The following is a 14,480-nucleotide window of genomic DNA, read 5'->3' on the forward strand; positions in this document are numbered from 1 at the left end:
CCAACTATCGGGCTTCTATGTATCTCCATGAAATGACTAGGAGGTGATTAATCTGTGATTAATCAAGATGGGGAGGTACAGAATCAGAATCAGAATCAGAATCAGAATCGTGTTTATTGCCATGTAAGTGAAGAGGATTCACATTACTAGGAGTTTGCCTTAGTGATTGGTGCATAAGATAAAAATAAGGTAAATAAGATAAAATAAGGTCAAGTAAAACAAGGTAAGTAGTCAGCCTGGACTCCACATTCTCTTTGCGAGAATAGAAAAACAAAGTAGTTCTGCAGAAACAGACCCCCTGCAGCAACAGTGCTGAGTTAGAAAAGTCCTATATGTATCAGAATGAAATGAGAGTGCAGGGTTATGTCTTCCTTTTCAACTTTTAGGAGCTGTGTGAAGTTCAGGCAGGCTGCTCTAACTTCAAAGCTGTTTTGATGGATGTTTCAAGATACGTTTCTTTTAACTGTATTTGCTGCTACAGTAGTTCAGCCCCATGAAAAATCTCAACATCCAGGTATTCTTGTGGATGTTTTGAGAACATGGAATCCAGTGTCAGAACTGCACCTCCGGGGATTTACATTGTTTGATTTGTTTAATTTTATCTGCTGTACAGACTGCTTCATTTAGCTGCTGCCCAACATTACGAGGTTTTCTTCCTCTAACAGCTGTGAGGATCACCGGCTCCAATTGGCCACAGCAGTGGAAGGTGTGGTCTGCATGAGCGATGCTGATTCCATTGTCAGTCCGTGCGTTTTAATGTAGTTAACTGTAGTAAAGAAGGTGCGCCCGTGTGAGATCGATCAACAGTAGATGTTTCTCTTATTTGTGGCAGAGTGCTTGTTTAGGAAATTTGCATTTTCTTTCTCTTTTCTTTCTTTTTTTTGTTTGTTTTGTTTTTCATTTCCACCTGTAGCAGGATGGAGGAGAGCAGCAGCCTGCTCAAATCATTGGAACGATCGTTCAGACTGAAGTTGATCAGAAACAGGAGCGGTAACAAAAGGATCCATTCTTGATTTGTTAACGGTGAAAGGCGAGTGCTTCTTTCTAACCATGATCGCTGGCACCATGCGCTCCTCGCCGTGCGCGTAAGCTGCTGTGGAGGATCCTCACATTATGAGACGCCATGGCATGGTGTGACCGTGGGGTTCAGACTTTGCTGGCTATCGTGGGGGCCTTCGCCGCCTTCAGTCTCATGACCATCGCCATCGGTACCGACTACTGGCTCTACTCTCGGGCGTACATCTGCAATACCACTAATGTCACCACCGACGAAACCCAGATGCAAACCAAGAAAGTGAAAGGCGACCTGACGCACTCCGGGCTGTGGAGGATCTGCTGCATCGAAGGTAAAATAAAGTCTAATAAGTTGTAATCTGTGAGTTCATAAACTTTTTATTTAGTTTGGATTCATGAGCATTTTGTCTAGTGCCGCGCTGTGCAGTGTTGAGTTGACCATCACACACACACACACACACACACAAACGCACAAACCTGCGCCTTCTGTTTAAGACACAAACTGTAATGAAAAACACCAGAGGCTCACCAATAACAGAACCCAACCACATCATTATAATCCACGACTCTAATGCTGAATATAAAGATATATAACAGAATATAAAAAGCTACGAGAATATGGTTATTTTTTGAAGGAAACTGGAGGACAGCAGCTGCCTGTTTTGCGCAAAAAGGCGGGTTGTGTGTGTGCGCGCAATGGATCGTTTGCGTCCCTATAAATAATTTAGCATAAAATAAAAGATCAAATACAGCAGGAGCCAATAAGCCTTTAATATTTTTACTCAACGTTAAAACATGTTTTTACTGTAATAATACAAACATTTTCTGGATAAAGTGATAAAAATGAGTAGAAACTCCTTCCATATACATTTGATCTTCAGACAGACTACTGTGTGGCAGACGCCTGACTTGTTGGTTCAGGAGATTTTTGTAGGTTTTCTCAGCTGCTCTGCACTTCCCTCCTCTGATCCCCGACAAACATGCCGCCTGATGAGTTTCTGGGCTCGGTTTCTGGGTTGTTTGGACACGTCTGCTCCACCACCGTTGCGCGCGGCTGCTTTCTTGGAAAGAAACCACATCAATGAAATCAATCAATGACGTCACCTGTGACCGCTGTGGAGCTGTCCGCCGCCATTGGTGCTGAAATGTTGACTGGTCTTTATAAACATGTACTGTGAATTCATTGATTAGATTCCTGTCAGGTGACGTTAAAAAGTAACCACATCACACAGTAAACAGTAAGGAAATGGAAATCATAATGGCTTCTCCTTATTGAGCACACATGAGTGTGACTGCTTAACATAGAGGCAGCATCTCTCAAACATGTAAAAAAAAAACCTGGCAGGGTTGAACCCAGAAGGCTGCCAGTTTACAGTAGATATCTTGCTCCAGGCACTAGCTGGAGTTTCATGTGAAAAATAAAAAGCATTGCTATTTATGGATTTCCTGTAAAGTTAATCAAAAGATTCTTCCTCTTCCACTGGCTTGCTCAGTAACAGGTTTCAGCAAAAGTGAGATAGAGTGCCTTGCTGTCCTTAAACATCTGTCGAGCTTCCCACCATCCTCTCATTCCAGGGTGTGAGATATGGATCTGAAACACCCTTTCTTTTGCTCTTTTTCTCACTCGTTCGTATCGCATCAGCACTTTTGCTGCATTTCTGTGAAAGTCGATGTTAAGTGGCCTCTAGGGGCACACCTGTGTCTGTGATTTTAGCTCTCGTGGGGATATCAAATCAAAGGTTGAGTTTAAAATATGTCTTCAAATGACAAAAATTCATCCCTGTCAGCCTTGTGCGCCCTGGCCATTTGCAGTTAATTTGTTTGTTTATGCAGCCAGTGTGGAGCAAAACGAGCATTTAAATGATGGCTCAGCCTCAGGAGGTGTTGGCTAACCTTGCAGAAGAAATTAAATTTGTCTCTATGTGATAACAGACATCTCTGTGAGTGCTGTGTCTTGTAGAACAAGCTGGAGGTTCACACAAGATAAGCAGCAGTAAGAAAAAGAAACAGAAACAGAAAGTCTGCAGCCAGTCATGCTGAAACACAACACGGAGTGTCACTTTAAGAAACTCACCTCCTGAATGTGCTGGACTGGCATTAAAAGATGTTTCGAGCAAAGAACCTGGTCCAGCTTCAAATGGACAAATGCTGCTGATTTCCTGAGCTCCTCTGCATTATAAAGGCTGCTTTCTAGTTTTGTTAGGGTGTGTGTGTATGTGTGTGTTAGGCTAGTGAATGCATTAGTAAGATGTCAAAGGCAGCCTCTGAGAAGCAGAGCTAGAAATGTGATTCTGGGTTGCTGGGGGGAGGTTGCTATGGTGAAGCTATGCTGAGTAATAAAAGATGGGCTCCGGTCTCTCAGACAGATGGGCTCTGGGGAGATACCTCCCTTAGTGAGCTCCCTCTCTCTCTCTCTTTCTCTACTGTTATTCCCCCATTTTTTTTCCTGACTGGCCTTCTGTGTATTGCTTATTGACATTAAAGTGATATCTTCTCATCTTTCCCCCCAGACCTTTTTCACAATCACCCATGCAGTTTCTATGAAATCGTATTCTCAGACACCAAGAGAACTGGCACTCACTGATTGTGCTGCTGTATTGATCCAAACAGTGTTCAAACAGAGGAGGGGTTAAAAGGGAAAACATTTTAGATGACAGGAGAATAGGGGGTTATTAAGACCAGATAGTGGCAAGAGTGTCAAAGCAGAAAGAGACAGAAAGGCGAAGTCAGAGCTGTTTCATCACTGTATCTCTGCTAGTATTTTATGCCCTCACACTATAAACAGGATTTTTTTAGTTTACAAATGATATATACAATGGTGTCCTGCTGCAATGAAATACATTAAAGCCAATACAAATAAATTAAGCAGGCCTTTGTCATTACAGTGCTGCCTGACAAACATGGTGAAAACACTTCCACCCTAAAATGTGTAACTCATTCAAATGAGCTAGCTGCCTGTCAGAAGTGCCACTTCTGCAGCCAGAGGATGCATAAAGCCACTCACTCAGGCAAATAAGAAACAGCCAGTGATTGCAACTAATCAGCAGGCATTTACACTGATTTTGATTTTGTAACCACAATTCAGCTCACTTACAAGAAATGGTGCACAGCCCATCGAAGAACTAAACCTACGACACCACTGGAAACGCCATAATTTGAATGTTAAGATCGCTTGTAGCCTGGTTCCTCCCCTTCATAGCCAGTTCCACTTGGTAGACACCCTATTAAACCAATCGTCAAGTAAGTTTTTACATCCCGAACCTCTCTGAGTTGATGCCTACACCTAACCCCCTTAATTATGCACAGCTCTGAGCTGTTTCTTTCACTATGTTGTAAACATTTCTGCTGTAAATTTTAAAGCATGAAGGTCCATGTTTAAACTTCTAAGTGGCTACTTCAGGAATGAGAGGTTTCATTATCTGTGAGTTTGCTTCTGTTGTAAGCCCTGGAGGTTAATCTATGGTAATAAATGACCAGCAATGTGAAGCGTGGCCTTCTTTTCTGTTGATTAGATAAGACATATCCTTATTTTAACATCCAATTTATAAACATGCATTGCAAATTTTCTTTAGTTAGAAGATTATCTGAGAGATCTAGAAATACTTCAGAGCATATTTCATGTGTTTATTGCCCAGTTTGTGTCTGTACATGCAATAATCGCATACTCCGCTGCTACATGTGAAGGTGTGTTGTGGTTGGAGCTCCAGTGAAACTAATACAGTAACGAACAGAGGAATAACAGGATTCAGCAGCAAAATCAGTGAGTGGAACTTTTAATTCAAAGTCTAACATTTCAATATTCATAACTCTGCAAATGTTTTATTCTCTTAAATGTGGAGAAAAAGATTTTTTCAGTGAGGAGACTCTGTCTTTGAATAGAAGGTGCCCGAGGGCTTGAGAACTTCAGAACCACAGATCCACAGCACTCTCTGTCCCCAAATGGTTTCTGACATGGTTAGAGGTGAAAAAAGGACATTTGAGCTCTGGCTTACACACGGAAAAGAAAGAGTCAGAGTCAGAACAGCTTAATTGTCTCATGGTCATAAAAGTTGCATGTAGATTTGAGTGAATGTTGGATGTGTAGTTCCTTTTTATACTTTCTTTCTTGAAGCCTCTCATGTCAAACTTCAATACAAAGACGTAACGTCGTCCTTTAACTGTCTGTTCTTTCATGAGACTAAGTCACATGTTGGCCTCTCCACAGGTATCAACAAAGGAAGCTGCTTTCGAATCAATCATTTTCCCGAGGATAACGACTATGATACGGACAGCTCAGAGTACATCTTACGTAAGTCATTGCAACATCTTTCTTTTTCAAACACTCCCTTAATCCCCTCTGTTTTTTTTCCTGAGTGGTGATGGAGTTATCACAAGGATACTTAATGTGTCATGACATCTCTATCCCTCTATCGCCATAAAAGCCTGACATCATGACAGTAATTGGCGCTATGGAGACAATGAAATGTGTTGTGCCTGAAGTCATCTACGTATAAGATCACATTAAACATTTGACCAACATATTTCTAACAAAGACTTTGGTTAAAAAAAACAGCCTGCTACACTGAAAACGGTCAAACCCCTGTGGCACCGTGCCAATTAATCTCTCCACTTTGTTTGAGGTTTCTGATCAGCATGTCACATTTCATCTTTAGTTTGATGGCCTGTGGCCCTGAGGCAACTGTTCCAGATCATTCTGTTGTCTGCATTGATGAATTTCAATAAGCTAAAAAAAATGAGTTAATGTCACTGAAAGGCTGCAACATCTGCTAATGAGGCCTGTATTTCACTTCATTTCATCCCTGCTATTTCCAAAACCAGTTAGCATATTTGTCGAACTGAGTCATTGTTTCATTGATGTCATTCTGACGTCTCACTGTCTTTGTCTGGTGTAAACAGGTATAGTGCGAGCATCAAGCCTCTTCCCTATCCTCAGTACCATTCTTCTGATGCTGGGCGGCCTGTGTGTTGGGATTGGACGCATGTACAGCAGCAAGAACAACATCCTGCTGAGTGCTGGCATCCTGTTTGTGGCTGCAGGTAAGCAGTGTGCACAAACACACAAACTGGGGTGACAATAAACAGCGTAGAGTGTGAACCGAAAACAAGGGGCAAACGGTTCTTATTCAGCGTATCATAATCCACAATCCTCTTCTTCAATTCTAGCATTTAAACTTTAGCATCCTTTCCCTCTCTCATCTTTTCAGGCCTCAGCAACATCATTGGTATCATTGTCTACATCTCCAGTAATGCCGGCGATCCCAGTGACAAGAAAGACGAGGACAAGAAGAACCACTACAACTATGGCTGGTCCTTCTACTTCGGCGCCCTCTCCTTCATCGTTGCAGAGTCCGTGGGTGTTCTTGCAGTCAACATATATATAGAGAAAAACAAAGAGACGCGCTGCCGAGGTAAACGTGACTTCATCAAAAGCATGTCATCCTCTTCGCCATATTCCCGCATACCGAGCTACCGCTACCGAAGGAGGCGCTCACGCTCCAGTTCCAGGTCAACTGATCCATCCCGTGAGCCTTCTCCCGTTGGAATGAAGATTGGTGGAGGGAGCGGAGTGGGCGGAGGAGGGCTGGGCATGGGTTTGCCAATGGGGGATATATCTCTGTACGCCCTCAGCAGGGACCCTTTAAAGGGCGGAAGTGGGACTGCAGGGCACTACAGCCCTGAGAGGGACTCTGGGTTTTTACAAGTCCACAACTGCTTCCAGAAAGATGTAAAAGATGGAGTGAACAGGAGGACCACACCCGTATGAGGTCAGGATTCTGTTAAACAACAAGCTTGATGAGTGATGATGTTAAATGGTTAATGAGAAAGGACAATTCCTACGACTAATGGTGCAGCAGTATTAAAAGGTCACAGCTGTGCATTGTTCTTCTTGAATCCCTCTGAAAAGACAAAGACTTGTGGAGAAACACTAATATAAAAATAACTTTTTTAATGAAATGATTCATTACCTACTCGAAAAAAAGGTTTTGTGGATTTTGTAGCAACATTTGAAGAGTTTGGTTTGAAAATATGATTCCTCCTGCTCTCACATTAGGTCTGAAAACACTACAGTTAAAGTGCGGAACTTTTACATTTAAATGAACATCTGTTATATTCAAGCCGCTGTGGAATCACAGAGGAATGATTAAGCCTATTAGCACCGCGGATCTCTTCGTATTTCACTGCAGATGAGAGTTTGAAATTGGATGACTAGCAGCGACTTTAGCCACAGGGCTCCATGACTCTTAGTCACTCTCTCTTAGATCCAGGGAGGATTAGCTTAGCATTTACCGCTCAGGCTGAATCATAGACGGTATCATCAGAGGCTTCGACGCAGTATATCACACACAGGCGTCGACACCTCTGCCCACCAGAAGGGGGAGACATAAATTCTGCACTTTAGTTTTAATGCTTATAAAAAGAACAAACATTAGTTTGCTGAGATTTTAAGTGATTAATGTGCTTGTTTGTTATCAGAGTATTATTGTATTGTATTTGTAACTTAACACAAATGGTGCTAACTTAACCTGTACACCTTTGGTAGTCTTAAGCCTTTTTAACTTCTACTGTAATCGCTCTGAAGATCATATGAGTTATGTGGTTAATATTTGTATTACGTGAGTGTGTGTGTGTATGTGTGTGTGTTATGGCTCTGAAACACTGCCACTTCATGACACATTCCTATTATATATATACGTTTCTGTAGATATAACAATGACAGTACATTCCGGCGTGCTGTCTGGTGTTTCAGTGTAGGTGTTATCTGTACAGATACAGTGTGGTGCGCTCTCCATTTGCTCAGGGACGATGTATGGAACTAATTATTCCTTACCTAAAGCCAGACAGACTGTTACGGTTGGTGTGTGTAAAAACAGAAGTGAGATCATGCTCCATGTGTTGCTGTTAATGAACAAGGCTTGTTTCTGCCTTCACTGCCCTTGTGTGTTCTACAGGTCTGGTACAGATTTCTGATCATGCTGCAGTAAATTACACTTAACTCACATAAAAGTATTTCTGTATCCTTGTTGCTCCATATCATTCAAAGTTGTTTGTAAATTGAGCATTTTAAAGAAATTGGAAATAAAACAATAAATAATTTTGTGCGGGGATGTACTGATGAGACTCTGTTTCACTAATATTCCATGATGGATATTAAAATAATTGACCTTATTGCAAAACAAATATGGCTATGGCTACACTAAGAAGTTTGGCTGTTTTAGAATCCTCAGCCCTGCAAAGAAAGGTTAAGAAGAATAGCTGTGATGGTTACTTACAGGTTGTTGTTGGACCATTCATTCTTTCACTCTCTCGCATAAGGCAATGAGAATCCAGCAAGGCTGCACCTTCTCTCCAATCTTGTTGAAGATTTCAAGGAATATCTGTCATACACATGCCATCTGCCGTTCGTCACTCTTGTGTTGAGCTGTACTCACTTGTACAGTTTGTAGCTTAGTGTAACGTAGGTCTGAGTCTCCAAGACCTTCCAGGCACTTGCTGGAGAGCCCCAGGAGGAGCTAAGGGAACGACACTGGAAACAAGGTGGCCTGGGCATCCCTCCCAACTGGCAGAACCTTGATGCCTTGACACAGTTTGAAGAAAGGATAGAAAAAATGGATGAGAAACATTTTGGGGATACAGCTAACCCTAGCTTTACTTCATGGAGTATAGTTATTGTTGCTATTTGACTAGTAAATAACAGAAAATCTGCATGACGATTCCTTAAAGCCCACAAAAGCGAATAAACTTGAACTTACCTAACAGACTCCATCTGGGCCTGTGGAACTCGATGCTTCACGAGGACCTGAAAGTGAAACAAGCAAAGGAAAAGATAAACTTTGTGAAAAGGAAGCACTTTCACTTACAAACAACAAGGAGGTTTAACATACATTAACTAAATCTAAACAGCTGCATGCTGAGGCGTTTTGGAGCCAGCTTCTGCTGGTTAATGGAGGGGATTGCACTTAAAGCCACTTCCACATCTCCCTCATTTCTCAGCCTCTTCTCAGAGGTTTTCACCAAACAGGCAGCATGCCATTGGTTTTCCCAGCCTTTGCCTCTCCTCATAGAGCAAGTATTTAGGTAATGACGCAGGGTTGATGGGCATGTTATGTTCTGCTATGAAACTGCATGGCAAACAGTCAGGCAACCACAGGGTGTTAAAGGAAATCGGCATCAGCCAACTTAATGCTTCACTGAGCTAACAGGCTCCCAAATGCTCATCCAGACTTGAAGAAGCTTGTCTTCTTGTCTCCAACCAAGAGCCAGAGCAAAATGTGTGTAAGTGTTTGTGTGTGTGTACAGAGTGCTAATAGATGATCAAATTGCTCATTCTTGGTATAGTGCATGCTTCACTGGCCTTCGTGTCGGCTTCACGGTTTGTTTCCCAGTTGAATATTATTCGCAGAAGTTGAAATTGGTTTAATTTGGTTGTTGTGTTGTTGTGAAAACTGTGTATGTGTGTGTTTTTAAACATACAGAGTCATGAGCTGGCGTGTGGAGTCTCTGTTCTGCCCAGCTGTAGTTGTCATTCAAGTCACTGATATGGACAGCAGGGGTACCTCGAATAAGAGTGGACGTATTTTCCTTTCTGTGTGTGTGTGTGTGTGTGTGTGTGTGTGGGGGGGGGGTATCTTTGTCATGCATAACAGGTTTGATGACCCTGTTTTACCATTCTAGCCCTGTGTTTAGGTGATTCTTCTCCCTTCTCACCTTTCTATGTGCCCATCAGCCCCCGCTCCTAAGCCCTGTGAATCTAAATGCCATGGACCCTCACTGATATTTTCATCCACAATAAAGCTGCACCCCCCTCCCTCCTGTTGTGTGCCAGTGAAACATCTCCTCCAGTAATTGAGAGGAAAATGGCAGGGTCACCTCTCCATGCAGTCGCAGGACCAGCCAACATGCTTGTTAGCTTTGGTAGCTCACTGTGTAGGAGGGTTAAAATAACACGGCTTGTTCTCTGTGTTTTTAATGATAGAAAGCACCACAGTTCATGGTGCAGCTATCTTTATACAAAACCTGATTCACACAATGTAACAAATTGCTTGTACTTTTTCTCAAATTCGTATACAAAACAATGATTTAGGGCAATGTTTGTGATTCAGACGATGTGTCTAATCTATTAACTTACATGGGATGTGATCTTCACGCTGTTTATCAGCACAGCGTGTCTTCTGAGGTTACAGAATGGACAGCAGTCCATCGGATCCCGTCTCCACACGCTGTCTCGCTTTACCCAAGATCTCTTAAAAAAAATGTAAAATGGCTGACATTTGTCCCAGTAGGGAGCTATAGTGGTGCCATACTGTCGATCCTAGAACCGCAGGCCTCCATTAGGATGACATCTGTCACTGTGCTAAGACTGGATTGAGCCAGCAGCTGTTGGAGATTAACCCTTATGACACATGGAAATCATCATAATGGTGTAGTGTAATATATCCAGTTATGTAGCACCAACAGCACCTTTTGTAAACTTCTGATGACAAATGGAATAATCTCTTTAAAAGTTAGGTATATTTAAAGAAAAGCACCTCAGTTTTAAAACAATTTACTCAGATGCTGTGACTACCAGACCTGTGATAACATTATTATTATTGTCTAGTAAGTGTGTGAGAGGAATGAAAATATTTAATTTTGCCATGTTATGCTGAGAAGAACCTTGAAATAAAAGAAAGACAAATGAATTTCTTTTTCTTTTTCACTGTTTGCAAGAAGTTTCATTATATTTAATAAAGTCCATGACACATTTTGACATGAATTTAGTAACACTCCCAGATTTTACAAATACTTTTTTGAAATTTGGAGCTCACTTAAGACGGAGGTGGGGAGGTCATTGTGCATTATGTCAGAAGAAAACGGTCAGTACCAGACAATAGACCCTCTCTCCTACTGAACCAGAGCTACCACTGGCCCAGATACTTAGGCTTTAATGCTTATTCAAAGCCTGGTGTGTGAATGTGGGAAACTAAAATTTTCAAACTGACCGCTAACAGATTTCCTAACCAGGGGAAATCTGAATTATCTCACCCACAAAGGTCTCTGAACACAGAGACAGGGGGTATGTGCAGACGTCACTTCCCCACATGGAAGACTCACGCCCCACTCAGCCTGAGTGACAACAACAACCAGCCACATGGCTGCCTCCAGTAGGAGAAGCTGCAAAAATGAGAGCAATACTCAACAGTGATTTTCAAAACTTACCAAAGAAGCAGTGGTCCATGAACACCAACATGAGGCCTGATGCAGGTTTCCTGACATTTATATGTACCTGATATTGACCCTGACGTCAGGTAGTCAGGGATCACTGCTCTATTTTCCTGAAACAAACACAATGTTACTTGTAATGAACATTAATTTATTCACATCTATGTACATATACATCCTTACCTATAGCATGTCTTGTGTATTATTAGTGCCTATATAATAAAACACAAATATGTGAACACTGCACAAGGGTCTTACATATTTGGCTGCGATCATAAATTAAGCGTCAATGTTATGGTAAGGTCTAAAGATAGACAGGCTGTATCAACACTTCACACTGTCCCCATTTAGCTTTTCTAGAAACAGATCAATGGCTCCTTTGACCATAACATTAGTCTTTATCCCTGCGATTGAGAAGCAGTAACTATAAGCCATAATCAATGTTGCCTTGTGTCCTCTGTGATTGCAATCAATGAGCTTTAGTGGTCCATGTTCTGTCCACACATTAGTCCACAGGATGAGGCTATTTCACCTGGAAGAAGGCTGCACTTACATCTCCAGCAAGGCTCTTTAAATGTGACAAGGGTCAAAGGTCAAAGCAGTTAATGTCTTGGATGTTGTTGTTCTTGCAATAGTCATTACTTCAGTGCCATCAATCAAAACAATGGAGAGAAGTCACCCAGTGTAAAGTGTGCAACCAAAGAATATCCATATAGATCAATAGTAATTAAAAACTGAACAAAAGGGATTTTTTAAAATTTTACTAAGGAAAATAAAATCACTAAAATCTGTAACAATATTATACCTTTCTGAAAGTTTATTCTAAATACATGTGTAATTACATTTACTTTATTTTAACTAATAAAGCTGATAAATGCTGAAGAATAAGATCTATTTATGATTTAATGGTGGAAAATGGTTGCCATGGTTTCCCACAACAGCTGGAGATGCTAGTATTGGCAGACTTATGGCTGATATTAATAATTGCAGTATTTATGAAATTTGCATATGTAAAATCTAAGACATTTAGCTTGTCAAAGATTTAAATTTACACTTTCTATACATTGTTCTTCTTCTTCTTCTTCTTCTTCTTCTTCTTCTTCTTCTTCTTATTATTATTATTATTATTATTATTATTATTATTATTATTATTATTATTATTATTATGTTATTTTGATCAAGCACAGGTACAAAGTCTAAGCAGTGGTCTTTCATAGTGTCCCATATTCTAAGAATGGGGTAACTCCTAGTTACAGGGATAGCACACAAAGCCAGACTGAGGGACAGGAATGCAGACACAGCAGCGTATATGCAGGCAGTGACTTAGAGGTCAGGAGCTGGCCTAATGCAAATATGACGAGTTTATGCTAATTTAAGACCTGCTTGCTGTGAACTAAGCTCACTTACACGCTGTATATTTTGTCAAAAAATCTTTGAGACACGTAGGAAAAATTAAGTATGATATAGAATTTGTTGGTTCTGAAAAATGTGATGTCCCCCTGAGGACATAGGAAACATGCTCCAGTAAAGCAGTTGCCTCGCTGTGTGTGGGTGGGTGTCATAGCTCGAGGCAACACTGGTTTGCACATCAGCCTGTACATTTGATCTTTTTCAAGGTTCTACTTTGTCGCTGTGATGACTTTTTGACTTTCACTGGTGCCGCTGCTCATGCCAGGGGGAAGTGGGTCACAATTCTTATAAAGAACCTGAAAGTGGGACAACTCTTTTAACCAACATGATTTATTGTAGGAGCACTATCGCAGGGATTAGCACCGCTCCTGTGTATGTTTTTTTTTCTCTTTTTCTTTCTAACACAGACAGATGAAAAACAAATCAGAAAAAAAGTTCAGTTTTTACTGTAATGATAGTATGTCGAGTGCTTTTCTTTTTATTAAAGAAAATACAGCTCTTGGTGAGTGGTGTACTCTTACATTGAGTTTCTCCTAAAGCGTATGGCCCAAGGACACAAATCAATTCTTTTAGATGTCCATGTTAAAATGGCCGATTTGGCCGATGGCAGATTTTTCGCACAATTATGGGCTTTGCATGACAGGTAAGTGCCAGCTCGCAGCGTGAGCTCTCTGCAACTGCCTGCCTGCTTCAGTTTAATTCAGGATCCACCTGTGTGTCTGTTTTTGGAGTTTAGGCATTGGTCGGAGCCTCCCACAGAGAGACTCAAAGCGGCTTTCCTGTAACCTGTACAGGTGATGTTATTAAACCTTCGTCCATAGTCATATACTGTCTGTGATCTAACCCTGCAGTAAGCTGTACTACCTGAGCCTTTTTGTGTACACAGTAAGTGACTGAGCTTGTTTCAAACCTTTCTAGACCAGTAGCTAAACATTTGCTGGACTACAGCCATCAAAAATGATACAGCAGGATGCAGCAGCGCTTTTCTGGTAAAGTGTTGAAACAGTAAACAACACAGATTCACACACACACACACAGTAAATCTTTCAGGACACATGATCCTTTAACACAAAATGACACCGCTACAAACAACAATTGGCACATGTGACGAGACTGTCTGGCATTTCTGAGGAGTGATCCTGAGAGATTCCAGGGACCTTATTCTCACAGGTTCCGCACCCTACGGTGGTAGATCTGTACAAGGCGACTACCCCAGAGGAGGGAACCCTGTCTTTCAGGAAGGAGTGGGAAGTTGATTTTAAACATTCCCCACAATCAACATCTTGTCTATCTTCTCAGACAGTCCTCAAATGACTACAGAGGTTACTGCAGTATCATTCAAATTGAACTGTATATGCATGCAATAGAAGCTGCGTAACTCCGCTGTTAAGTACTAATAAATGTTTAATTCACTATTATGGAACTTGAGCTTTATTGAATTAACATTTTAAAGCCTCTCTTGAGATATTCTCACATTTTATGTTGTGGATTTGAAGTCATAACTGTCTTTTTAAAATGAGCTATAAAACATTGTATTAAGTGGCGATCCTGCAGGAGTTACTAAAAGCAATATTCCTCCATCAGGGAAATGCTTCTGTCATCAGCTGCTTCTTAGCTGTTGCTCTTTATAAACATTTCCTGCTGTTAGTTTACAGTAACAAATCCACACCGGCAGCTCTGAGGTGAGCGTAAAAAAAAAAAAGAAAGAAAGAAACACAGCCACACTCAGGATGGAAACTAGAAGGAGGAGAAAGTATTTTCACAACGCAGAAACTTCCATTTCCACTGTTTGTGTGTAAAAGCAGAGGACAGACAACTGTTTTTGTTAGTCCACTAATTATGGCACGTTCCACGTC

At 41.2% G+C, this 14,480-nt stretch overlaps 1 protein-coding gene and 1 long non-coding RNA gene across 2 annotated transcripts; one reads left to right on the top strand and one right to left on the bottom strand.

Moving 5' to 3' along the window:
* Positions 1–1,121: 1,121 nt before the first annotated feature.
* On the top strand, positions 1,122–6,987 carry LOC114443519 (voltage-dependent calcium channel gamma-4 subunit-like). The gene is made up of 4 exons (XM_028417630.1): positions 1,122–1,346; positions 5,219–5,302; positions 5,911–6,051; positions 6,219–6,987. The coding sequence occupies exons 1-4, from the start codon at positions 1,124–1,126 to the stop codon at positions 6,776–6,778; spliced, it is 1,008 nt and encodes a 335-aa protein (XP_028273431.1). The 5' UTR covers positions 1,122–1,123; the 3' UTR covers positions 6,779–6,987.
* A 1,298-nt stretch (positions 6,988–8,285) lies between these two features.
* Positions 8,286–8,845, bottom strand: LOC114443548 (uncharacterized). Its single transcript, XR_003671453.1, has 3 exons — positions 8,766–8,845; positions 8,445–8,590; positions 8,286–8,366 (listed from the first exon to the last, which is right to left on the bottom strand). It is a non-coding gene; the product is annotated as an uncharacterized LOC114443548 (long non-coding RNA).
* Between the last annotated feature and the right edge of the window lie 5,635 nt (positions 8,846–14,480).

Source organism: Parambassis ranga, chromosome 1, assembly GCF_900634625.1.
Source record: "Parambassis ranga chromosome 1, fParRan2.1, whole genome shotgun sequence".
NCBI lineage: Eukaryota > Metazoa > Chordata > Actinopteri > Ambassidae > Parambassis > Parambassis ranga.